The following is a 25,044-nucleotide window of genomic DNA, read 5'->3' on the forward strand; positions in this document are numbered from 1 at the left end:
CATTAAACATTCTAATAGTTTTTCTTTTCCATATAGATCTGCTGAACATAGTGAATTGGTCCTGTGATCAAAGAGACATCCATGTTTGCTTTAATGTTGAACACTGTCAGAGACAGTATATCTTAAATACCTCAGCATCAGAGGTCCTCTGCAGCCCATCCCAGTGCATAACTTGAAGAGTATGCAAACAAGCCCCCCCCCCCCCCCACAAATACATGCACAACATTACTACAAGATGGGTGAGGAAAAAACTCTTTTTTTTTTTTTTTTTTTCCAGAAAAGAAAACCTCACTGATAACACGTGCACTACAGCACCCAATCCTCGTTTATCAGTAGATCACAAAAAAAAAAAAATGGGGAAAACAATCCCACACAATACTGCATACAAGCATATCGCAGGTCGGGAAAAAAATTAGACATCTACAACAACATCTAGTTTTTCTAAGGTCGGGCATGACTTAGAAGGAGGGGAAAAAGTAGCTTTTATTTGTATAACCTTGAACCTTATTTGCATAATTTTAACTGATATATAAAATTTCCACCAAGACAGAAAGGAATGAGCTCCCGTTGCACTCTTATTTGTGCACTCCTTTCCTTAAAATACTCCTGCCTAGTATTATCAGTGGCTTACAGAAAGCTAAAGTACAGAACACTACTTGGACTAATAAGGGATGCAGCAACGAGAGCTACACCTTCAGCTGCAGAATAAACGCTTTCTCCAGGTGCTGAGATTTATATTATATCACAATACATCAACCATTTTTCACACTGCTGATAAAATACATGTTGGAGGACTGAGACTTATGCACCATAGTTTTTTTTCTTACATCACTTCAAACAGTTTATACTTCACAACTCGTGTTTTTAAAAATCATGTCATCATTTCACTAATTACTGGCTCAGGTATGTGTCACATAATTAATAAAGCTCCACCTCCTACTAAAATACCAAAGAACTTGAGGTTGCAAGTTGAAACCTGTTCCATCAAACAGACTTTCTGATGCCGTCTGCTGGATTTTTATTTTTATTCAGGTTCTGCAAGTAACTTTGGTATAACATATGACCGATACAACATGTGCACAAAGAAAGTTACAATACTGTGTTTAATTGTGACCAATTGATGAATCTGTTGACTTTTGTCTAAACTCATTTAAACTGATTTATTTTTTAGGACATGATGGGAACATGGTTTCATCAAAAACTTCCAGAACTCTCAAAAGAGGCAATGACTGTTTGGGGAGTGGTGGGGAAAATAGGGAAATTGAAAATAAAAATCCTCAGTTAAACTTTTTTTTTTTTTTGAAAACATGAAAACAGTTAAAACCATGCTTGAACTACAGTCTTAAACACGGAGCATGGGGAGTGATTATTTTGTAGTAGTAGTTTGAGAAAAAACATTTCTATCTACTGCAAAGGTTTCCACAAAATACAGAGATACAGAGTGTGAATTTGCAAGCCTGCTCTGAGAAGCTTGCGATGGACTGACAGCCAACTTAAAGTGAGACCAAAGGCGGGATAGAAACGGATAAAATGATTACGGAAGCCTGAAGGTGACTCCTGGAATAAGGGAGAAGCAACACCATAAATGCTGTTTTTATTTTCTTCCCTCACTTTATTTAAGAGTGCTTCCTGTAATTTATCATCGGTCTTGTTCACATCTTCATTCGCTATCGTTTCGTTGCCGTTTTGACTCCTTTAAAGCGGAGTGCAGGTGGATATTAGGAATGTTTAGGAAAAAGGTTACTGGGAGTACCGGGAGGAGGAACTGGAGGCCAGGATTTATTGTGCTGCAGCTTTAGACACAGCTGGTAGTCATCACATCCTAGTGGGGCAGCGGCACCAAGATATCCACGTAGTTGATGGGAAAGAAGCCCGAGTTGCCATGTAGCATCCCCTCGTACCAGTTTTCGTCAATCTTATTGGTAAGGGTGATGATATCGCCTTCCTTGAAGCCTAGCTCACCTTCATTCTCGGGGTCAAAATCGTACAGTGCACGACAGCAGGGCTGGTCCATGGGGGCTGGAGAAAAGGAAGAGAGCGGGTCAGAGAGATAAGACAAGAAAAAGAGAGTTAGGAGAGGCAGGAGAAGGAGATCAGATTCCACATATAGATTACAAGCATAATGACCACAAGAAAAGCTTGTGAAAGGCTCACCTGGAGACCTGGCTAAAAGAGAGAAAGAGAGCAGGAGACAAAGCAAAAGAGATAAAAAGCATCAGTAGCCGCAAATATAATTAATGTTTCAAGGAGTAGTTCAACATTTTAGGAAATGTTCTTGTGTATTCTCTTTGGTGTAGTGTTACAGCTTGTATGGCTCATCGTTACCCCTTGTGGCTGGGTTAAAACAAAACAAAACAAAATAACAACAACAACAACAAAAAAAAACACCTTAAAAAGTGGGTGTTTTACACCCTTCAGCCTCCAACCTCAGGGGGCAGTAATGAGTTCACTATAAGATGACAATGCCACATTAAAAGAACATAGTTGGACCAAAGACAGAATAAAACATGGATTTAGTTTCTGGGTTGGAAAAATGAAGCCAACGCTCAAGTGCCTAAAAACCTGCATTCTATTTCAAAACCACCAGATGGCGATAGCTGTGGTTGCAAAAAGACTTCTGGTCCTATAGAAGTCTGTGGGAAAAGGGCTTTCTCACTTAATCTCAGTGAACACTTTCCTGTTGAGTTTATGGGCTCAGTCACTCATTTTGGGTCATTTTAAATAATAAAATTAAGTCTGTTTTTTAAATCATGGTCTACCATGTTTCAGAATGGAGGATTACCTGTGGTATAGAACTGCATGCTCATTGGGTAATGACTTGTCAGTGACAAGTCATTACCCAATGAGTGTGCAGTTTCACAGTCAGAACTTCCTTGTCACATTTTTTTGCAACCAAGATGGCTTTGGCAGAAATGCTAATCTTGGGGCTTCAAAACATGACTTCAGAAACCAGCGACTGATGTCACGGTAGCTACGTCCATCTTTTATACTATCTGTGAGCTTGAAAAGCACTATAAAAATTATGCTTATGGATGTTTCCTTCAGACGAGATTATTTTTTGATATTACAAAATTATTAATTGGTGATTTTGGCAACTATGTTTCTGGTTTTCTGCCCCAACTGTGTTAAAGAGCCAGCTTTATATTTAGCATCCAGACAGGGGTGTCCTATGTTCTTATGTAAGGCTGAGGAGATACTCAATCAAGTACATTTCCAAAAATGTCACATTACTCTTTAAAGGAAAAAAAGAGCTCAAGAAAAGAGAAAAAAAGGGGGTTAGACAGAAACACCACTGCAAACAAACAAACAAACAAAAAAGTAGACAAAAATACACTTATTCAAAAGTCCATTTATGGAAGGATAAAAATAAGAGTGATAGAGAGATGTGGCATCTCTTCCCAAGTCACTCTTGCTCACCTGGAGATCTTGCTGCAAAGGGGAAAGGAAAACAAACAAAGGTGAAATGAGAATGTTAGCACTCAAATCTTCAAATTGAGAAATGATGAACTGATGGAAGTACAGTGAGTACAGCGATGATAAGTCAGTAAAGAAGAGAGCAGGAAGAAAAACAAGTTGGACAACAATTTCAAAGAGATGGGGAGGCCATAGACTGTATACAAAAGATGGAAACAACCCCTACAACATCAACCACTGATATGTGGTTAAAAAAATGACATGACAAGCAGGAGAACAAGAAGAAAGGATAGCAGTATACTCTGCTTGTTCATCTATTTCACATAAAACAGGACCGTATTTTACTAAATGAACACTGTGCTTTATTAAAGCAAACTTAAACTAAAGACTGTCACTATAAAACCATTACAAAGAGGTTTAAAGTGAGAAATTTCTATAAAATCATACTTCTTTTAGCAACCAGAAGAGTTGGCCCCTGCTGGCCATTAGGGGAAAAAAACAGGTTTAAAACATATCTGCACAGACTTCATTTTTCAGACCCCCAAAACTGTGTCCATCTTTTATTTACAGGCTATGAGAGAAGCAGACAGACAAAGAAACAGTGGGGTAAAATAAGTCCGAGAACAAAACAGAAACAGCAAATGTCCGTCCGTCAATAAAGTTCTTTAAGTCATTGTTGAGAAATCTTTGTTAGGCGAGTGGACGGCACTTGATTTTCTGCTGTTTGTTTCATCCACTGAAAACTAACAAAGAAGAAAAAAAAGAAAAGAAAAGAAAGAAGAAGAGATATAAGAGGAGATACTCTTGTATATCTCCAGGATTCACTGTTGTCTCACCTGGAGACCTTGCTGCAAAGGTGGAAGAGGGAAACAACACAAGAGGGGGGTTTCCAGTGTAAATGGAAGGGTGTCGTAGAAGAAATGATGAAATGATGAGCGCACAAATGTAGAAAAAAAAAAGCACAAGTTTAACCTGGCTCACCTGGAGACCTTGAACCTACAAGAATTAAAAAAAAAAAAATCATAATGGGAAAGAGAAGAGTGCAGATTTGGAATTAATTGTTCTGGATTGATAGACATTCTGTTCAGTTCAGGTAAGAACTGTAAATAAATGGTGGGAAAAATGCTGGGGAAAAAGATAAAATTAGGAAACCAAAACACGCACTGTAAATTCTCAACCAGTCAAAAATGGGTGAGTGTGTCCGAACATTTGACTGGTACTGTATTTTATTTGAAACAGGGTGCTGTTTCGCTCCTCAGAACAGCTGGATGGAACAGTTTTTTTTTTAAATGTAGAACTAATTTATCTTGGATAAGTGGAAGAAAATGGATGGATAGATGGAAATGTAAAACCTGTGTTGCTGCCAGTATTTATGCTTTTGTCCATATTTCCATCTTTTTTGATGAGAGACCGACTCCTTTATGATTGGCTCGCATGTGTTCTTTCATCTCGCTGTTGTGCCTCTTTTATTGTGAAATATATCATGCACAATCTTAGTTCAATCAGGCCATAAAGTCAAGCTCTGCCCACAGTCCAAGAACAGCTCCTGTCTGACTTATCAATGTAAAATTTCTTGACACTGATGCCTGCTCTGTTTTCTGCCTTAGGGGGAGACAGCCTGCTTTCACTCTCCCTGGCTTGGAATTTCCATGTATGCACATGCAAGGGCAGTGATGTTTGCTCTCCACACACCCCAGGCTTTCTACACATGCGTGTGAAAGGGCAGGTGGGTGCCAATGCAGAGCTATGCTGCCAAGTATATTGAAGGGTCTACAATTAGAAATTAAACGTGAAAAAAAGAAAGTTTTCATGGGACTGTGAAGTACACACTTAGTGCTTCCACAGGAATTAAGAGGTTAAGAGGCCGCCAGGTAGTGCTAATCACATGCACTTGATTAACTCATCATTAGCAAGTGTGAGCACTTCTATGAAGGCAGAGGTTTTGGCAGTTTGCTTGTCTGGACCATTCAGGTGTGTGTTAACCCAATGCCACAATCTTCCCAGGAATGGATGTACCAGCAAATTCACCCCAAGGTCAGACCGTGCAATGCTCAGAGAAACCGCAGAAACACCAAGAGCTACATCTTAGACTCTACAGGCCTCAGTTATGCATGTTTGGCCATCATGCACAGCCTTACATTTAGCAAAAACCAAATGCAGCATATCAGCACCTCACACCAACTGTCAAGCACGGTGGTGGAGGGGTGATGATTTGTTTTGCAGTCACAGGACCTGGGCACCTTCTACTCAGCGAGTCAACCATGAACTTCTCTGGATGCTGAAGTATTCTAGAGTCAAATGTGAGGCCATCTGTCTGACAGCTAAAGCATCGCCTAAACTAGGTCATCAAACAGGACACTGATCAGCAAATCCACAACGGTATGGCCAAAAAATGAAAGAATCAAGGTGTTATAAAAGGCAGAGAGAAAATGATAACTTCAAATTGCTGCTGCTAAATGTGGTTCTGCAAGCTGCTGACTCATGGAGTGTTTTTAGTTTTCTCAGGACTGTAAGTGGTCTAATATTTGACCAAAGTGTTGGTTTTTATTTGAGAATTTACAGTGAAAATGAAAAACAGAGAGAGTTAAATGGGGGGGGAGGGGGTGTCATAAAATAATAAAAATTAGCCCAGAAACTATCCTTTACCGAAAAAATATTACAAAACTAGACTCACGAGATTCCCAAAATTGAGATGAAAGTATACATATGACACCAGGACTAGTTTCTGGGCATGTTCCTGAACAGTGAGTTTGTATTCTAGTTCTTACCTGGAGAGCGAGCACTGTGGACACCTCCATTTTGGTTCAAATTGATGGAGAAGTCCATAGACGTGCGCGGTTTTGGGACAAACTCTTTCTTTGGTTTGTTGGAAGTATCTCTTATCCTACAAAAAGTCAAAGAATCCATCAGAGCACAGATAATAGAATTATTACATTAACCAGATTCTGTTTCTTTGGCTTTGTTGCATTACTATATAATGGTCCAAACATGTCCGTGAAAATCACAGACTAACACCGACACTGACTGCCAAAACAAGAGGACCCAGTGGGAGAGTTACGTGTCAGTACTGACCGTTCGTCGATCTTACTGGTGAGCTGTGTGAGGATCTCAGCAGCTCGGGTGTGATACTCCACCTGAGCATGAACCAACGCAGCCAGCTGGCTCACCTGTTCAATCTGTTGATGTACACAGAAGAAGCACACAATCTACTACAGATCCACACCACAGGCTGATGATTTGCTTTACTTTACTTGCTTACTTTAAACCTTATGAGTTACTCAGACTTTGAATGTATTATTTGTGATTAATTAATCAATTAATTTTTCAAACATTCATTTAGTTTGTGAAATGCTATAGAGGGGTGAACCCAAACTTTCTTAGTCTAACCGAAAGTTAAGAATCAAGACACACACACATCCATGCACGCATGCACGCACACACACTCAGAAATTGTGGACTCGGAAATTAAACACATTAAAAGACTGCACACTGGCCTCCCACAAATCATAACTCCACAGCCTATTAAATGTGATGGCCTTTCCCACTCTACCTGCTTTGTCAACTCTTTCTGGCTTTGTTTTGGAGGCGGGTCCTAAAAGGCAGCACACCTGTCACCATTCAGCTAATTGTACATAAAAAGGGCCTGTTAGCTACCATTCTTTCTCTTAAAGTTATCTAAAGTTAAAGAATATCTGGATGCACTTCAGTTTGCTTATAGGTCAGGCAGGGGAGAGGAGGATGCAACAGGAACCCTTCTAAATATGATTTTAAGATATCTGGAGGGCACAAAAACGTTGGCAATATGACTTTTTATTCATTTCTGTTGTTTTAACTGCTTTTAACCACAAATTTACAATGTTCTTATGGTATTATTGACTCTGGCCTCATATGTTGGCTGATAGACTTTAACTGCACGTTCTCAGCGGGTGAGGATCAACCAGGTCCTTTCCGATGTCCTCTTTTCCTCTAACGGGTCTTCTCAGGCCCGTGTTCTTTCACTGCTTTCATTTATTTTATAAACCAATGATTGTTGCAGCCAGCATCCACAGCACCACATTTTAAAATTTGCTGATGACCAGTGGTCAGGGATTTCACTGACTGGTGTGAGTCCTCCTTTTTACAGATAAATGTTTCTAAAACAAAGGAGATAGTCTTTGATTTTAGATTGTTGGGAGTCATAAAAGTGTGCAGAAAAAATGCTGGCATAGCCCTGAGTAACCTTACTGACTTGCATAAGAGGAGGTCAGTGAAAAAGGCCAGACTGATCCTGACAGATTCAGACCGCTCACTGCACCAGGAGTTTAGGTTGCTTCCTTCTAGATGCAGATATCGGCTGCCAAGATGTAGGACGAGCAGATTGAGAGACTCCTTTGTCCCTGCATTGATTAGGTTTTAAAATGATTTATTGTCGTTTATGTATGCTGTCATGTTATACTTGTTTGTTTTGTTTTTTTTAAACTACTGGCTCTTTGGATTGAATTCCCAGCAAGAAAGCATGTAGTTTATTTAGGTTTGGTTCTGGGTTCAATTTTCTCTTGTTTAAAGTTTTAGTCACTGTATATTTCTTTTCAGTTTAATGTAGTTAAATACATTTTAGTTCCATTATCTGTGTGGGCTTCAAATTTTTTCTGAACGTTAAGCCGGTTCATGACAGTTGAGAAGGTGGTGCCGTAAAAAAGAATGTAGGCAAATAATGGTGTAAATGATACTGGCTGTCTTAACTGAACCCTCATCGTGTGTCTGGGTGTGATTGTTAGAAAGAAAGCACTTAGATGTAGAAGTGCAGAAAAAAAGTACTTATGTGAATGGGTGAATGAAGATGTCCCAGATGCACTATGGATTGTTTGTCAGCTGTGATCTACTGCAAAGGATTAAAATGCCCAATATGTCTTTCCTATCCTCCGTCTGTCATTGCACCTGTACTGTGCAGTGTGAAGTGTACAGACTCTTCTCTGTGTGATGCTGCATAATTAATATAAACTGAAATATTAATACCTTTGCTTATAACTGGTCAATTCACATAAACATAACGGTGGATACCAAGATATAAACGCAAACGGTGCAATACCGACTGCTGAATTTGACACATTTTCATTGCAGCACTTAAAGTTCTGCATAAAAAGCAGGAGCTGGCAGTATAGGAAGAAATGTAAAGGTTTATTATGTCATTTGGGGGAAGTGCATGATGCTTACATCACTCTCCAACAGGTTGAACATGCTCTGCTCAGCAATCTCCTTGGAGTCATCGAATTTCTCAAGTGCTTGCTTGATTTCATCATCCGTCACTTTGCCCTGACGTTTCTTCTTATAATCAAAGTCCAGACGGCGACCTTCCAGTTTCTTCAGGTGATGCTGAAAGAAGAAAAAACAGACAGTTGATATGAATCCCTGACCTAGAGATGACTTTCATTAGCCTACCCCCCCTTCCTTGTTTTGTGTGTGTTTCAAAGTACCTGAATTTCCCTGAGATCTTTATCGTGGAGGTTCTGCAGAGGATCAACAAAGTTCTGCTTCACCTCCATGTCCAGAGCATCCTTAACCTCTCCAAGCTCACGCATGGCTTCTCCAACTTCAATCAAAGCAAGACCTATGAAAAGAACAGACATACTGCATTTAGTCACTATATAACTTGTGAAAACACATTTTGATGTCAGTGTATACTGCAGAAAAAAGATGATCATATTTAAAAATGGCCACTTTAAGAACAACGCTCTCATTAGAACCTAAAGCAGATTTCCAAAACAGGTCATTCTCTTTGAAAAACATCTTAATATCTTCACTTATGCACAAAGGCAACCGGCTCTGCATCTTGGCTGGAAAACAGGCTCATACATTTTTCATAACATTTTTACTGTGTCCTTGAAGGAATAAAATCATGCTGCCTTGTTCTTGTGAAGTCTGTAAGAAGTTTTTGTCAGACTTTCTGCGAGGAGCTCTTAGTGTGCTGCAGCTCACCAAAGTTAGACTCTTCTCCAAGCTCCCTGCCAAACCTCTGCATGGACTCCCCCAGGATAACCTCGGTCTGGGTATATCCTGGCCCCTTCTCTTGGCCCCGGATGCGTGACATGGAGTTCATCATGCTCATCTTGGCTCTTGTGGCTGTAGGGACAGAAAACTAATGAAATCACATATTTCTGGGCTAAGTATTTAAAAAAAATTTAATCTGCAGTCCTAAAACACATCAGCCACCAGACTCAAATCTCATTCAAATGCCCAAAATGAGTTCATTATTTACTGTTAACATGCTGGATATTTAATTTGCAGATTATTGTGAGTTTCATTACAAAATACAACTGCAATAAATGAAGACTAATAAGCATTCTGGATTAACAATTAGCGAGTTAAATAACACTGGAACAGTGGGAACAGAGGTAAAAATCAGTGCATATTTCTTGAGCCAGAAACACCAAATCCCAATATTGACGTTTTTGGAATGACCCTCACAATGCCCAGTCTAATCTTTAGGAAAATCATCTGGAGATTCATGACTCAAGATCGGAAAGGCTCCTAGCTGGAGACGAAAAGTGTTTGCAGTCTGCAAGCACACACTAGGGGTGTGCAAACATTTGGCTACTACTGCACGGGGCCTTGTGTGTGAGTTCATGCTTAGACGCACAGTGAGATGTTTGTGTGTTCCTGTGATTTGATTTCTGTGGGAGAAATCTAAATGAATGGAAAAAAAAAATCATCAAATGGAGCTGAAAATCCTGCACAGATAGTTCATGTTACCTGGGTTTGGCTGCAGATACTCAGTGGTCTTTGTGATGATGTCGAGCACCGCTCGAGCCGTGGCGTCCACCTTCTGTAAACCACAATGTGGAAGCAGACGGACACACAAAGTACAGAAACAATGACAGGTAAGAAATGAGGCAGACAACCAGAAGGCCAGTGATGCAGTAGCTCATGAGCCATCACAATTCACAGGTTATTGTAATACGTGAAGTACAGAAAGAGAGTGATAAGTTCTACTGTCATTGGTTGGCCGTATTGCACAAATGAATGAGAATTCAAATTCACTGAGAAGTCAGGGAGGCTCACAAACAGTCAAATTCAGGACAAATTAATATCACTAAAACCTGACCAATACTTTGGTCAGGTAGCAAGTCTTGTGAGACTGGAAAAGTTCCTGTAAAGCAGTCAATATAATCTTGATATTGAACTTGAGCAGAATCTGGGTGAGGACACTTTGTGCAAGTTTCACTAAAATCTGCTGTGGAGGGATGGATGGATACCTCACCATCACATGAACGCTTTGATTCTTTGGCTGGATGAGCTAAAAATCGGTAACAAATTAACACGAGTCACTGATTTTTAATCCTGCCTTTCACAGTTAAACAAATGGACATTAAAAGAAAAAGTGTTGCTTTGTTCTGCAGAGGTTTGGTGAGAGTGAGATGAACTTTGGCCAGGATAATATTTTATTCTTGTTTCAAACCACGTCGCACCAGTCAGCCTCTGTTCTGGCAATATATCCTGGAACTGTAGTATTAAAAGCCATGAGACCACACAAATATAAACATGTATTAGTGCTCATTTGCTGGAAAAACAAACAAAACATGCAGGCTTAACATGAAGTCTTTTACATGACATGTGGGTCCAACATCTCAGAAAGGGTTTGAGGTAAACAGTCAATCAGACATTTTCAAGCACGTGTCTCTTGCAGCTCTCGAGTTTAAATTAAACTCTTGTGCAAATATGTGTGAAATATATCTCCACAACTTTTGAGTTTTTAAAAGAACATCAGTGTATTAAAACTAAATCAGTGGATTATGAATCAGAGTTAACACATTAGAGTGGTGTCATCTTTGAGGTCTATGTTAGTCCAACAAAGTTTTGATAGTCCAGTAAGAAGGAGTTATTGCACAACAAGGTGATAATGTGAATACGAAGTTTAGTCGTGCCTTTTCCATTTCAGTGAAGTCATCATCAAGCTTTGTTCCTTCTGCTCCCCCGACCTTCTCGCTCACTCTCTGCAAAACAAACAAAATCAACTGTCAGGCCGACAAATCATGAAAAGCCGAAATGCTTCAAATGCAAGAAGTCAAAGACATTTCTGCAATTTTCAGTGATGATAAATTAAATTATTGAATTTGAAAAATATGTAAAAAGCCCTTAGCAAAGTACAGACACAACTAATAAAAGATTTCTCATATGAGTATTTTAAGGTTAAAATGAACTTTCATCATTTTATTTTGTATTTATTTTGACTGATAAATAATTGAGATTATACTTTCAATGTTAATGTAACAATGACATAAGAGAAACATATGCCATCAGTGCAGAACATGGCTGTTGTTCCCTTTTTTCCCCCTTCCTGTTAACCATCTGAGTCGGTCAGGGAAACTCACATACAATTTAGAGACCAGCACAATTTGGAGCAAGTAAATTGAACTTGGTGAGAAGAAAAGACTTCCGGTTAGCTCCTACTTTTTAAAAATCCAGGTTTGCTGTTGAGAAATGCTCCATCATGTCTAATTATGTCTGCTGATAGAGATAAAATAAGTGTGGACATCTAACAAGCTGCAAGCATTTGCATTTATAGCCTCAGACATGGCATGAGTCCACGTGCACAGGCATGGATACAGAAATAACTCCCGTCCCCTCACTTTCTAACATTTCCAGCTCTGCCACCATTGAGACCAATCTCTGATACAACCAGGCGCCTTGAGGGGGCAGCAATCTGACACAACGAGGCCAGACATAGCCCTCAGAGGATGGACTGAGGGAGGAAAAATGCTTTCAGGGAATGTCACAATGTGTGACTGAAGAAATCATGAAAGCTAAGGTCAGCCGATGAAATCTTTCCTTGAGCATAAATATCACTGTACACCCTGCATTTGTGTTTCCTGTGCTGATCACGTCTTTAGTGATGTGAACTATGAGAGACTGAATTATCTCTCGTTATGCGAGCAAAAGTGAGACATGTTTATTCCGATGGTGGTGGTGGTGGTGGGGTGATGCAGAGGGATGATCTGTGACAGACAGAGCCGGCAGGTTTATAAGGCTAAGCCTGTGGCAGCAGTTTATGCAGTGTAAGACTTTCTGAGGATTGGTGCTTTATGAGTCATCGTAGCAAAGTCTCTTATGATCCCGCTAGTGAAAGAGCTCCATATTCTGACAGCAATGCAAAACACGCACACACATGCATACATTGTACAAATCCAGCAGCCAGATACATTTCCTGTCGTTAATTTCCCCTCGGCATGAAATTTTCCTTTAGCTGGCGACAGGTACCTGCCCATGCCTGGCTTATCAGGTGTGTGTAACTTCCTGTTGTTAATCACGCATCAGATTCTTTCTTCTGTCAGACCTCATGATCAAAGACTAAAAGGGATTTGATCAAAGACTAAAAGGGATTTGATTTTCATGATGGCAACAGAAACCCCCCCAATAAAACCAAATAAAATGGATGAATGTGTTTTCAAATGTTAAAAAAAAAAAAGTTGGCATAATCTATGTTTCACATGGTTCGTGAGTCACAGCTGTAGTAAAACTAAGTATGTATTTATTTAGCAACTCTCAAGACAAATATCACAAAGTGCTAACCAAACGCGAGTCTAAAAAGGTGAGTCTTTAGCTGGTTTTTTAAAAGACACCACTAAATCCACAGCTCTCAAGCTCAAAGGGAGAGAGTTCCAGAGTCGGGGAGCCACTGTTGCAAAGCTCTGTCTCCTTTAGTTTTCAGCCTTGTATGATTTAAAACCAGTAGGCCCTGATCACATGACCTTAGAGACCTGATGATGATGTATGGATGTAAGGGTTCACTGATCTAAGCTGGTTTTGGTCCATGAAGAGCTCTGAAAATAAAAACCAGAGTCGTAAACTGGACTCTGAATGTAATGGTGAGCCAGTGCAGCTGGATCAGCAACGGCGTGACATGAGAAGACTTGGAAGACTTTGTCAGAAGCCTCACAGCAGCACTCTGAACAACCTGGAGACGCTCCAAGGAATTTTTGCTTAGCCAAGCAAACAATGCATTACAGTAATCCAAACGTGCTGAAATAAATGCATGAATAAAAATCTAAAGTTCAAAGTGTGACACAATGGAACTTAACTTAGCAATATTCCTTAAATGGTAAAAACAAGAGTTAACCAGAGATTTGACATGAACATCTAGAGTAAAAGCAGAGTCAAAGGTTACCCCAAGGTTCCTAATGTAGCAAAGGGACCAAGAGTTACCATTATCCTACGCACAAATCTGTCAGGGGCACAAACAAGGACTTCAGTTTTTTTCTTCACTAAGTTGGAGAAATTTATCAGCCATCCAACTTTTGATAAGCACCTAATCAGTATATGTAGCTTAGAAACATGTTCAGGCTTAAAAGAGATACAACTGAACATCATCAGCAAAGCAGGGATAAGACATGCCCTCAAAGGTGCTCAGCTTCCTTGTGCTCAGCCACCCATATTCAATGTTCAACCAACTGCAGCCCATCTCAAATCTTATGCTTTCTGTATGACATGTATCACCAAGCTCACTCGAAACACACCTGTCTGCAACTCTTAAAAGACGGTCAATCCAGAAAGCCTTCACATGGTGCAGCAACAAATTCCTCTAACCCTACCACGATTCTGTCTAAGGTCCTGGAATATAAAGAACATCATTGCTCCAGGTCAACTAGTGTATCAGAGAAATATCCCTCAACTAAAATACCACAACAAACACACCAGCTAATTACATCCTGAACTACTTTACACCTGGAGTGTTATATACAGGCAATTACATATGATTGCTGTGCAATTTCAGATGCACAACTACACTGAGCAGACTAATCAAAAAAGAAAAAAAAAAAGCCATGTTTCATGTAGCTTACTTAAAGAAACACGCTGAATTGTCGGCGCTGACGAAACTGACAAAGAATAGGATAAAATCAAAAAGTGAGTGTTTTTTTTTTTTTTTTTAATCTAGTCAGTGTGTGTGAGCTCAAAATGGTTAGCACTGAACAACAGCTGTACATAATGATCCAGTCACAGGTTTGGTGCCAATTATTCTTACACCACAGAGAGAATCAGATGATTGTGACTCTTCATGTCCACCCCAGGTTTGACATGTGCAGGGAAAGTTTTTCTGTTTTTTTCATAATCTTGTTGTGTCTCAAATATCTCATTTGTGCTTCTCACCTACTCCCTACCGAACTGGCACTTGGAGTAAGTCTAAATCAAAGGTGCAATTTTTAACTGTAGCAAAGCACTGCAAATAATGGGAGTTTAAGCAGAAGGTAGTATGCACACCGCTGACAGTGCTTTCTATCAATCTGATGGATCGGTTTGACATTCAGAACTCATATACAAATAAAACAGCAGATAATGAATATAATGCACTGTATAGCAAAATGTATATGCTCTTTCAGACAGCTTTAGCATTGAATCTACAGAACAGTTTACATCAGTGACTAATCATCTTACTTAAGAAGCTGTTTTGGATGTGCATGCATCCAATAAAAGTTAATAATGTACAGAACCACAGTGAAAGGCTTGCATTATAGGAGAGCTTTGTAACATTAAATATAAAACCTGTTTAATTTATTCATCTAAATTTGTTTCCATCAATTTGTGATGAAAACTGTTATTGTCATTGCTAGTAAATGAAGGAAGCCTTCAATGCCCTTGAAATATCTCTTTAACCGGATCAGCAACTGTAAACTTACGTGAGAATTTAAACACTAGCTTACACATCTGACAGGACAAGTCTCATGACCTTGGGTGGTGCAAACTAGACTCACCCTCACAGAGTATTCAGAGATGTAATTTCACCCATATCATATTTGTCAATATGAATATGACCGCATCACACAACTGACTCATATGACTTAAAGATTAATGGAGGATAGAAAGTCAGAGCCAACAGAAATAAGATATAGAGTAACAACACAGACAAGCAGCATCGTGGGGATCTGCATGTAGCTTTGCAGGGAAAGAGAAACTGACGGGATAAATGAGCTGTTGGTGGCTGTTTTGAGTAAGTGGAACAGTGTTGCTGTACATGCTCCTGCCCAGCACTGGCTGCTGTTGCTGCACATTCAACCTCCAGACACTTTGAAAATGGAGAGCAAAGTAATTCACTATTTTGCTTTGATGGCTGCAAGCTGTGGAGATGGCACTTAAGTGCACTGATGGAGGGAAGATGTATGCAAACTTTCCCTCATGTTAAGAGACATATAGAAAGTCACAGCCAATCATGAGATAGTGGGAGTGAAGATTGATCCTGCTGCTACCAGTGACTTACTACACACAATGTAAATGTGTCACATGCCGACGACCTCCCCTAATGGCCAGGAAACCGACAATCTAAAACCTCCCCAGGGAACCCAAAATGTCACTGTGCTTTAACACATGGCTGATCTCTTTTTGTCCCTCTAATCTGTCTCTCGTCCAGAGACCAACCTTACGCTTTTCTTCCCTCCACCCATAACTGTCTCTTAGCCCTCCTACTCTTCTCTTTCATCCCCCTGTAGGGAAAGGACACAACAAGGTGAACTGTGCAGCAGTGGTTTCAGTGTAAAGCGACCCATACACAGAACTGTAAAATACACAGTAGGCTGCTGGGAAATAAAAGCAGTGTCGTAGTAGATGACATGCAACCTGTGACGTCAGAGGCACGTAGTGCTGATATATGTAAGTGCATGGACATGAGGCTGCTTTGTGCTCAAACCACATGGAGAAGCAATGCAGGGATTTCCACTGCATATTTTTGGCCAGGTTTATTTATACCATGCTCCAGAGCCTCATTCTACAGACTACTTAAAAAAAAAATACCAACAAAACATAAAAATGCTGTGCTGTGAGGATAATTTGTGCCTTGACCCTAATTGGAAAGAATCTATTAATACGCAAATAATGTTCATTCTCCACAGTATAAGACAATCTGTTTCCTGCGCTTCTCAGTCTCTGTGCACCAGAGGACTCAAGTTTCCACATTACAGTTGTGAAAGTTTCCACATCGTTTTCAAACACGTTCAACAGAGATTTGAGGTGAGAAATTATTGCAATTTAGGCCTCAGTCAGACAGGCCTAGAGACCCGTCGGCTACCCCCTTGGAATATTGGTTGAGCGGTTGGTGAGTGGTTTCTGGATGTTGCCAGGTGAAATCGATTGCGGCAAAAGGGTTGCCGCACCAAAAAGCTCCTTGTGATTGCTTTGGTTGCTAGCTGATTGCAACGGTTGCCCGTAGTTTGCATGAAAGATGCCGACTTGTCTGATAATACTTGTTATTTACTCTCTGAGTTTTTCAAGTGACACTTGAAAAAGTGTAATGTATCTGGAAATTGAGGCTGTTCGCCTATCAAGTAAAATTTGCTTCTTTTGAAATGTGTCGGTTGCAGCAGTAACACACAACTTTTAGTGAGTGTTTGCAGACAAGTCGGTGTCTTCCAGGCAAACTCTGGAGACTGTGGCAACCCGCTAGTGCCCAAAGCAATTATAAGGTGTTTTTTTTTGGTGCAGCACCTCTTTCCACTCAGCTTCAAGTAGGGACAGACAGCAACCATTTGCAGAATGAACACCTGCCCTAGTAACTGGTGGTTACCAGGGACACTGACCAGTCTAAAGGCTTGTGTGAAAGGGGCTTTAGCTATCGATTTCACAGCGACAGCCAGCAACTTCCAGTAACCACTTAGAGAACACTAATTTTTTCCCTCGTGACCGGTGGTTGCCAGATGGACGCCGACTGGTTTCTAGACCTGTGTGATTGAGGCCTTGCACATTTTCAGCAGGTGAAAGTAAAAACGAACAAAAACATCAACCTCCTGAGTGAAGGTCAAACATGCTTATGAATGGAGGGGAACTCTAATTATTAATACATTCCTTCCTATTACTAAAAGAATTGCTTGTTCAGTTAAGTGGTATAATAAACATCAGAACGATCCAAACAAATCAGGAGGAGGTCAAATATATGAGGACTGTAGAGTCGTGTTTGCAGCTCTGCAAGGCTGCAGTTTGGCACAGTCTCCACATATTAATAAAAGAAGAAGAAGAAGAAGAAGAAGAAGAAGAAACAGCCTTTATTGTCCCACAGAGGGGAAATTTGGGTGTAACAGCAGCCGCAGTTATTATAAATATAAATAAAGATATAATAATTCACACTATTAAGAAAAGAATATATATAAAATCAACAAACAATATTAACCTTAATACTACTAATAATAATAACACTATATACAATGTGCATGATGTGCCGGACTATTTACAGTATATTATATATTATCCTACATTGTGTAGGCTATTGTGGTTTTTGTTGGGAGCAGTGATGGTTATAAAGTCTTACAGCTGCTGGGAGGAAGGATCTGCGGTAACGCTCCTTTGTGCATTTAGGATGCAGCAGTCTGTCACTGAAGGAGCTCTCCAGCTCAGCAACAGTTTCATGCATGGGATGGGAGACCTTGTCCATCAGTGATGTTATTTTGGTCAGAGTCCTTCTGTCTCCCACCACCTGCACTGAGTCGAGAGGACATCCTAGGACAGAGCTGGCTTTCCTGATGAGCTTGTCTATCCTCTTCCTCTCAGCTGTAGACAAGCTGCTGCTCCAACATACTGCTGCATAGAAGATGGCTGATGCCACCACAGAGTCATAGAAGGTCTTCAGGAGTGTCCCCTGCACTCCAAAAGACCTCAGCCTTCTCAGCAGGTAGAGTCTGCTCTGACCCTTCCTGTAGAGCGCATCAGTGTTATGAGTCCAGTCCAGTTTATTGTTTAGGTGAACACCCAGGTACTTATAAGAGTCCACTATCTCAATGTCCACTCCCTGGATGTTCACCGGTGTCCGTGTGGTGGGTCTGCGCCTGCGGAAATCCACCACCACCAAAAGCACGAGCATAATGCTAACATGCTCATGCTGTTGTGTGCACAATTTGCTAGCAAGGCTGTATTGGTTTTGCAGGCCAGAACTGATAAAGACTTGCAGTGATCGCTCCAATACTTTGTTTTTGAGAGGATAAAATTATGACCTGATGATGCTGCAAACAAGTTAAGAGAGCTGCAAAATTAGTACTAGTCTGTGTACCAAATTTCATGGCATTTGAACAGTTGTTGTGACCTTTCACTCGAAACAGTGGAGTCCTTCCTCATGGTGGTGTAGAGCAAAGATCAAGGGATCAGAGTTACTGAGATTAATCTTCTAGGGATTGCCTGTCTGTACAAAATGTTGTCTGTCCCATAATTGTTGGATTATTTAAAATTGGTGGACTGACATCACAAATGTGGCAGACCACACGGAACGAGACGTGAAATAAAAACACTGACTCCAACCAGAAAAAGATACTCACTCTCCAATTCTTTTTTATCTGGCCGGCATCCACACAACCCAAATCAGACTAGATTAAATATGCTAAATGGGGAGAGAAAAGTAGCCCAGAGATCTTGCCAAAGGCTCTTCCTCTTCCCCCATCTCAAGATCCATTACGTCATCGCTATGGTCAGACAGTGTCCTGACATGCTCCCATATGGATGTTTTAAGAGCGCATCTACATTCTTAGAGACTTTGGTGGCAACAACAGGATTTAGTACAGCTAAAACGAGCATGATGATGTAATGGGTGACCTTACTCCTGAGAGAATCAGCTCTCAAGTTCAAGATTTTACTCTGATGAAGAGTAATTTAAGTAAATCCAATCATCAGGACCAGCTGTCTTATTCTCTTTCTTTTGCATTGATGTTTACCAATTTTAAATTGTTCACACTCATCAGTTTTACCACTTTACTTTCTTGTTGAAATGTGAGGTCTGTTTTGTTGTCATGCTGCAAGACAAATTCCCTGAGCAAGGTGAATAAGATCTATAGCTAATGACTGTGACTGTGAGTCTTATTGTACAAGCTAACCTACACTGTGATTTAAAGTGTAATTCATATTAAGGATATAGATTTTAAAAGAAATACTGGGATACAAGTGATGTTGGCAGATGAGGAAGATTTTATGGACAGAAATGGGATTGACTACATTTCACATCAGTAGTAAAAACATATTTAAACCCTTCTGGGGTTCAAAGAAGATATATTCCAGTCCCCCAAATATGAAATCTTAAAGTTCCAGCTCACAATACCTCACAAATCATCCATTCTACAATGTCTGTGTTCCAAACTGGTTATTTCAGCACCTGAAGCTTCAAATCAAAGTGAGTTTCTGCCCTTTTCAGAAGCCATTTTCACACACCCCTGAACTTTTTAAGACATTACCCGGCGAAGCTGCATGCAAGAACACAAATGTCAGTTGGATTGGACATTAACTGGACTTTATCCTCCCAGCTCATTAGTTCAAACACTGTAATGAATAAATGGTCACAGCGAGTGAATGGGCGTCATGTGTCCATCCTCATGCACACTTTCCCCTGGTGGTCACTAGGCCAGGGGTTTGTTAACCCATCTCTAGACCCATCTGACTGAGACCTTAGAATCTCCAACTCCACACAAAAATGCCAAAACAAACACAGAGATTCAGATGTTCTTGCTACTGGGCAAACTGCTCCACCGTAGTTGCCATGGTGGTGCAGCAGTTTGCACTGAAAAAAACAAAACAACAAAAAAACAGAAGAAATTTTAGTAAAAAATAAAAACATCTTGCATCTGTTTCAAAACACTTTGGGTTCAGTCATGGCTACAAAAGGTTAACACTTAAAACTGCACCTCTGTTCAGCCTGCTCCCCTGCTGCAGGTGTCATTGCATCCTCCAGTAATAATCTATGGAAGAAGGTTGGGGTGTATCTAGCAAACTAAGTACATATTCAATTAAACAGAGGTTTTAAATTAATACTAATACTAATGCATTAGGCTACAAGTAAGTAGACACTCAGTATGTGACTGATGTTAGCAGTATTAGCACCATCTGCCTTCTTTCCTGGCAGGTTAACGCCAGCAATTGTAACACAATTTGGACAGCAGATCTGCTTAATAACAAATTATCATCCATCCATGCATGTTTGATTAATTTATGAAAACTCTGATTTATAAAATGAGTGCTGGTAGGTATATTTATATTTTGAACAAAACCAGGACAACTTTTTCTCCCTGTATCTAGTCTCTCTATGTGGTAGGCTACCTAGCACATAGAGAGCTTCAGCTTTGTTTTTAGTGAAGGATATGAGAGTTGAATTGATCTTGTAGTCAAACTCACAGAAAGAAACCCAATAAGCATATTACTACAAAGAAGAATGACTTTCTCCTGACTTTAAAAGGCTTTATTCAACACTGTTGCCAAAATAAAACCTTTACCAGATACTGAATCTCACTTTTATATATTTAACTGCCAACAATAATTCACCTGCAGGTCATCAGTGCTTGCTCTTTGATTAAGAGACCTGCCTACACGGATTAATAAAAACCCAGTTGGCAAATACAACAGAAGACTTTAAAGAGCAGGCTTTTACACCTGTGTAGGACAGGCTCAGTTAATACTCTTAAAAGGCTGCAATGAAACCGAGCTGACGCACACTGACACAGAAAGCGTCTGTTGTTGCTTTTAAAAGGAAGTCCAGGATTAGATTACCTTACTCACTGCAGAACACAGTATAATCAATGCTACATCGTCATATCTGCACAAGCACAGACAAGCCAGAGGTAAGGTGTCAGGCTATTATTTTCATATGTATACATATGCCTTTGTGTTTTTATTAATTACAGTTTCTAAAACATTCCGGGGTGGTTCTTCTACCTTTGTGAATGCTATATATAGAGAAAGTGAAGAAAAAAGAGGATATATTTTTGTTGCATGCTAAATATAAAGTTATTATATTAGGGGAGGAAAAAAAAAAAACACTGAAGCCATCTCAGTCAGTCGATAAAAGGAGTTAATCTGCAATGTAAAGAAAAACTGCAAGTACACCGAAAAGACGTTAAATTGCAGAAGTCCTGAAAAAAATATTCTCGCATTTCAAAGCACTTAATAGACACTGCTCAAAAAAAATTAAAGGACCACTTTTTAATCAGAGTATAGCATCAAGTCAGTTAAATTTCTGGGATATTGATCTGGTCAGTTAAGTAGCAGAGGGAGTTGTTAATCAGTTTCATCTGCTTTGCTGTTAATAAAATTAACAACAGGTGCACTGGAGGGGCAACGATGGGATAATTCCCAAAACAGGAATGGTCTTACAGGTGGAGGGCACTGTTATTTTTCTCTCCTCATCTTTTCTGACTGTTTTTTCTCTAGTTTTGCATTTGGCTAGGGTCAGTGTCACTACTGGTTATGTGAGGTGATACATGGACCCTACAGAAGTTGCAAAAAGGAACAGGATGAGCACTACCAGAGCCCTACAAAATGACCTCCAGCAGGCCACTGGTGTGTATGTCTGTGAACAAACAATCAGAAACAGACTTCATGAGGATGGCCTGAGGGCCCGACATCTTCTAGTGAACCCTGTGCTCACTGCCCAGCACTGTGGAGCCTGATTGGCAGGTCCACCACTGGTGCCCTATGCTTTTCACATGAAAGCAGGTTCACTCTGAGCACATATGAAAGGGTCTGGAGAAACTGTGGAGAAAATTATGCTGTCTGTAACATCATTCAGCATGACTGGTTTAGTGGTAGGTCAGTGGTGGTCTGCAGAGACATCCATGAAGGGATGCACAGACCTCTAAGGGCTAGGCAGCGGCACCCTTACTGTCATTACGTATCGGGAGGAAACCCTACGCTGGTGCAGTGGGTCCTGGGTTCCTCCTGGTGCATGATAATGCCCGGCCTCATGTTGTGAGAGTATGCAAGCAGTTCCTGGAGGTCCATCTGATGCTGCCAGGTTGCACCTCAGACTGTCCAGGAGCTCTGTGATGCCCTGGTCCAGATCTGGGAGGTGATCCTCCAGGACAACATTCATTAGGAACATGCCCCGACATTGTCAGGCATTGTCATGTGTAGGGGCCATACAAGCTACTGAGCACAATTCTGAGTTGCTGCAATGAAATTACGGCAAAATGGACTGGCCTTCTGTCCAACACCTAAACCTTGGACAGAAAGATGCTCAAGTCCTGTGGCTGAAAAACAACACCAAATCATCACCCCTCCATCACTGTTTGACTGTTGGTATGAAGTGTCTGTGCTGATATACTGTTTGGTTTTCACCAAATGTGGCACTCTGCATTTTGAGCAAATATCTTCACTTTGGTCTCATCTGTCAAAGGACATTTTTCCAGAATCTTGTACAAACTGTGCTACAAAGTTCTTTTTAGAGAGAAGAAGCTTTCTCCTAGCAAACCTTCCAAAAAGGCCGTACTTGTTCAGTATTTCTCTAATTGTACTGTCATGAAGAGCCCCGGTTTAATCCCAGGAAGAGACACAAATCCCCCTGGGGCAGTCGGTATAAAATGCTTTCCAAATCAAACAAGCAGAGATACTCACTGTGGGGACCTCTTGTGAAAAGTAGCTTTTATTGTCATGAACTTTAAGATTTAATAACTGACTAACTGAGACCTGTAGAGTCTGAGATGTAGCTCTTGGGGTTTTTTGTAGTTTCTCTGAGCATTGCAGGGTATAACCATGGCATTGTATTAACAAGGAGTGAATGCTACAGACAAGCATGCTGCCAAAACCTCTGCTTTGAGAGGTGCTCACACTTGCTAATGATCAATTAATCAAGTTCATTTGGTTATCTGCAACTGGCTGCAACTTAACCTCTTATTTTTTCACAGGAATGCATAGAGTCCTGTGAAAACCTTTGTTTTCATGTGACTGTATGGACACAATTACACAGCAATCTGGTAGAGATTTTTCAGTCTGACATACCACAAGCCAATCAATTGGCTTGTGTTTAATATATATTAAAAAAAATAATAAATAGAATTAATAAATGGATCATATCTATAAGGTCTCTATGTTCACAATGTATGCTCAAATGCAGAGGTACATTTGTACATTACCTACTTGTCAATACTATATCAATGTAATCCAAGCGTTTCTGACCTGCTGTCATCTTCATGCTAGCTTAGGCTGTATATATTCAGTATTAAAACAGTACTGTTAGCATTAGTCACATGGCACATAATGTGAGGCACACAAGGAGCATGCTGCTGATGTCACTCTCCTCCCCACTGCCTCCCACGCCTCCCCTCCTCCTTCCTGCTCGCTATTCTAATCCAGACTGGGCACACGGAGGCCCCTGCTTTAAATACACCAAGGGTGGAAGAGGAAGATTAAAAATGACAAGAGTGATTAGTGAAGCCATTAGCGGGACAGCCCCTGCTGCTGGACAATAACAGGACGATCTGACACTTCCAGTCAGAATTAAAACATCCCTCCCCTCCTGATCCATTTACCTGCTGCTTAACTGTCCTTTTTCACCATTGTGTGTGATATCTTTACAGATTAAACGCAACACTGTCATCACACAACTTTTGTGTGTACAAAGGTTAAATTGATATGTTTATCACCTTCTTTCCCCCTCCACTGTCCCCTTGTATCTCGTGAAAAAGAGGACTGAGGTTCAGAAATGTTTGGGTCAGCTGTGAATATGACAATGAACTGTCAAATCTTCACAAAGTATTAAAAAAATGTTAAAAAATAATAATAAAAATGCACAGATGATTTTTTTTTTGTCTCGTGTCCTTTTCTCTCTTGTTTTCTGTTTTTTCTCTCACCTCCAAATACCCGCAAGGCCTCACTGTTCTCATCATCTTGCATCTCATGCAACACCACGCTCCAAATTTGGACTGTGACTCACCAATTTGACTGCATTCACCTTAACTGAAATCTGCAGTATGCTGCTAAACTATAACCTCAGCTGACCAGGATTCCTAAGGACATAACACCAGGAAGCTGTGAGTGTGCATTAACACCCAGTAACCCTATGTTTGTACTGGCTGTCCTGATAATAGACCTGTGCTCTCGTGGAATCAAGGAAAATCCCTCCATTATTCTTAAATCTCAGAAAGTGCCTGCTCCAAACACAGCCGTTTCAAGATGACAGTAATCCTGCTGAACATCAAGACCTCTTTAGGTATTAGTGGTGACAAAATTCAACATTACTGCTGCCTGTGATGCTGACAACAGTCTCGCACAACCAACTGGGACACAAAAATGGGGCCTTAAATTATAGTCGCTCCTTTGAGTCCTTTCTTAATAGCTGTAAGACACCAGTGCAGACAAACACCCAGACAAGACAGGATGCCAGCTACTTCTCTCTCCAAACTCATGCCGGCAGCAATCCATAGGTCCACCATGTTGCTTCACTAACCTCTATCTTCTCTAAGTGTGTGGCCCGTGGCTATTATAATCTGATTTGTAAGCCTGTGCGTGGCTCTTATGTAACAGCAGGGATGAGTCTGTAGCTGGGGAGATAGCTGTGCACACATCCTTCCATGTAATGCTCAGTAACTGGGGGAAGAGAGGGAGGAGGGGGGAAGAGGGAGGGGTGGTGGTGGCGGCGGTGGGTGAGAACCAGCTGGCACTGTGTGTCTGTGTGGTAAAAACGTGCCAGAGTTTGTGAGCACTGGGACTCGTGATGATGATGACGTGACAACGACAGGGGATGAGTACACGCGACAAAAATTATTGGACTGAAAGTTATTTATGGTGCTGAGTTATTCTCGGGTTATTATTTTTAAATGTGGCATTTTATTTTTGCAAATTATGGCAGTTATACTGATGGATGCAGATTTTGGGTAAAGCAGGGACAGTGATGCAGGAGAATAATCCTTTCTCCATTAGAAACTAGGCTGA

At 40.5% G+C, this 25,044-nt stretch overlaps 1 protein-coding gene across 4 annotated transcripts in view; it reads right to left on the reverse strand.

Annotated features, from left to right (window-relative positions):
* Nucleotides 1–221: 221 nt before the first annotated feature.
* Nucleotides 222–25,044, reverse strand: part of sh3gl2a (SH3 domain containing GRB2 like 2a, endophilin A1) — a 42,186-nt gene continuing 17,363 nt past the window's right edge. The window contains exons 2-12 of one of the 4 annotated variants that reach the window (XM_030722840.1): nt 11,316–11,384; nt 10,144–10,216; nt 9,370–9,513; nt 8,868–9,001; nt 8,608–8,766; nt 6,487–6,590; nt 6,183–6,298; nt 4,396–4,410; nt 3,418–3,429; nt 2,155–2,166; nt 222–2,019 (exon numbers count right to left, since the gene is read on the reverse strand). In XM_030722840.1, the coding sequence (XP_030578700.1) occupies nt 1,823–2,019; nt 2,155–2,166; nt 3,418–3,429; nt 4,396–4,410; nt 6,183–6,298; nt 6,487–6,590; nt 8,608–8,766; nt 8,868–9,001; nt 9,370–9,513; nt 10,144–10,216; nt 11,316–11,384 (1,035 nt within the window). In that variant the 3' untranslated portion in view covers nt 222–1,822. The remainder of the gene's footprint in view (nt 2,020–2,154; nt 2,167–3,417; nt 3,430–4,395; nt 4,411–6,182; nt 6,299–6,486; nt 6,591–8,607; nt 8,767–8,867; nt 9,002–9,369; nt 9,514–10,143; nt 10,217–11,315; nt 11,385–25,044) is intronic. The other 3 variants (XM_030722876.1, XM_030722931.1, XM_030722995.1) reach the window with 3 other exon arrangements.

This window comes from Archocentrus centrarchus, chromosome 1, assembly GCF_007364275.1.
Source record: "Archocentrus centrarchus isolate MPI-CPG fArcCen1 chromosome 1, fArcCen1, whole genome shotgun sequence".
NCBI lineage: Eukaryota > Metazoa > Chordata > Actinopteri > Cichliformes > Cichlidae > Archocentrus > Archocentrus centrarchus.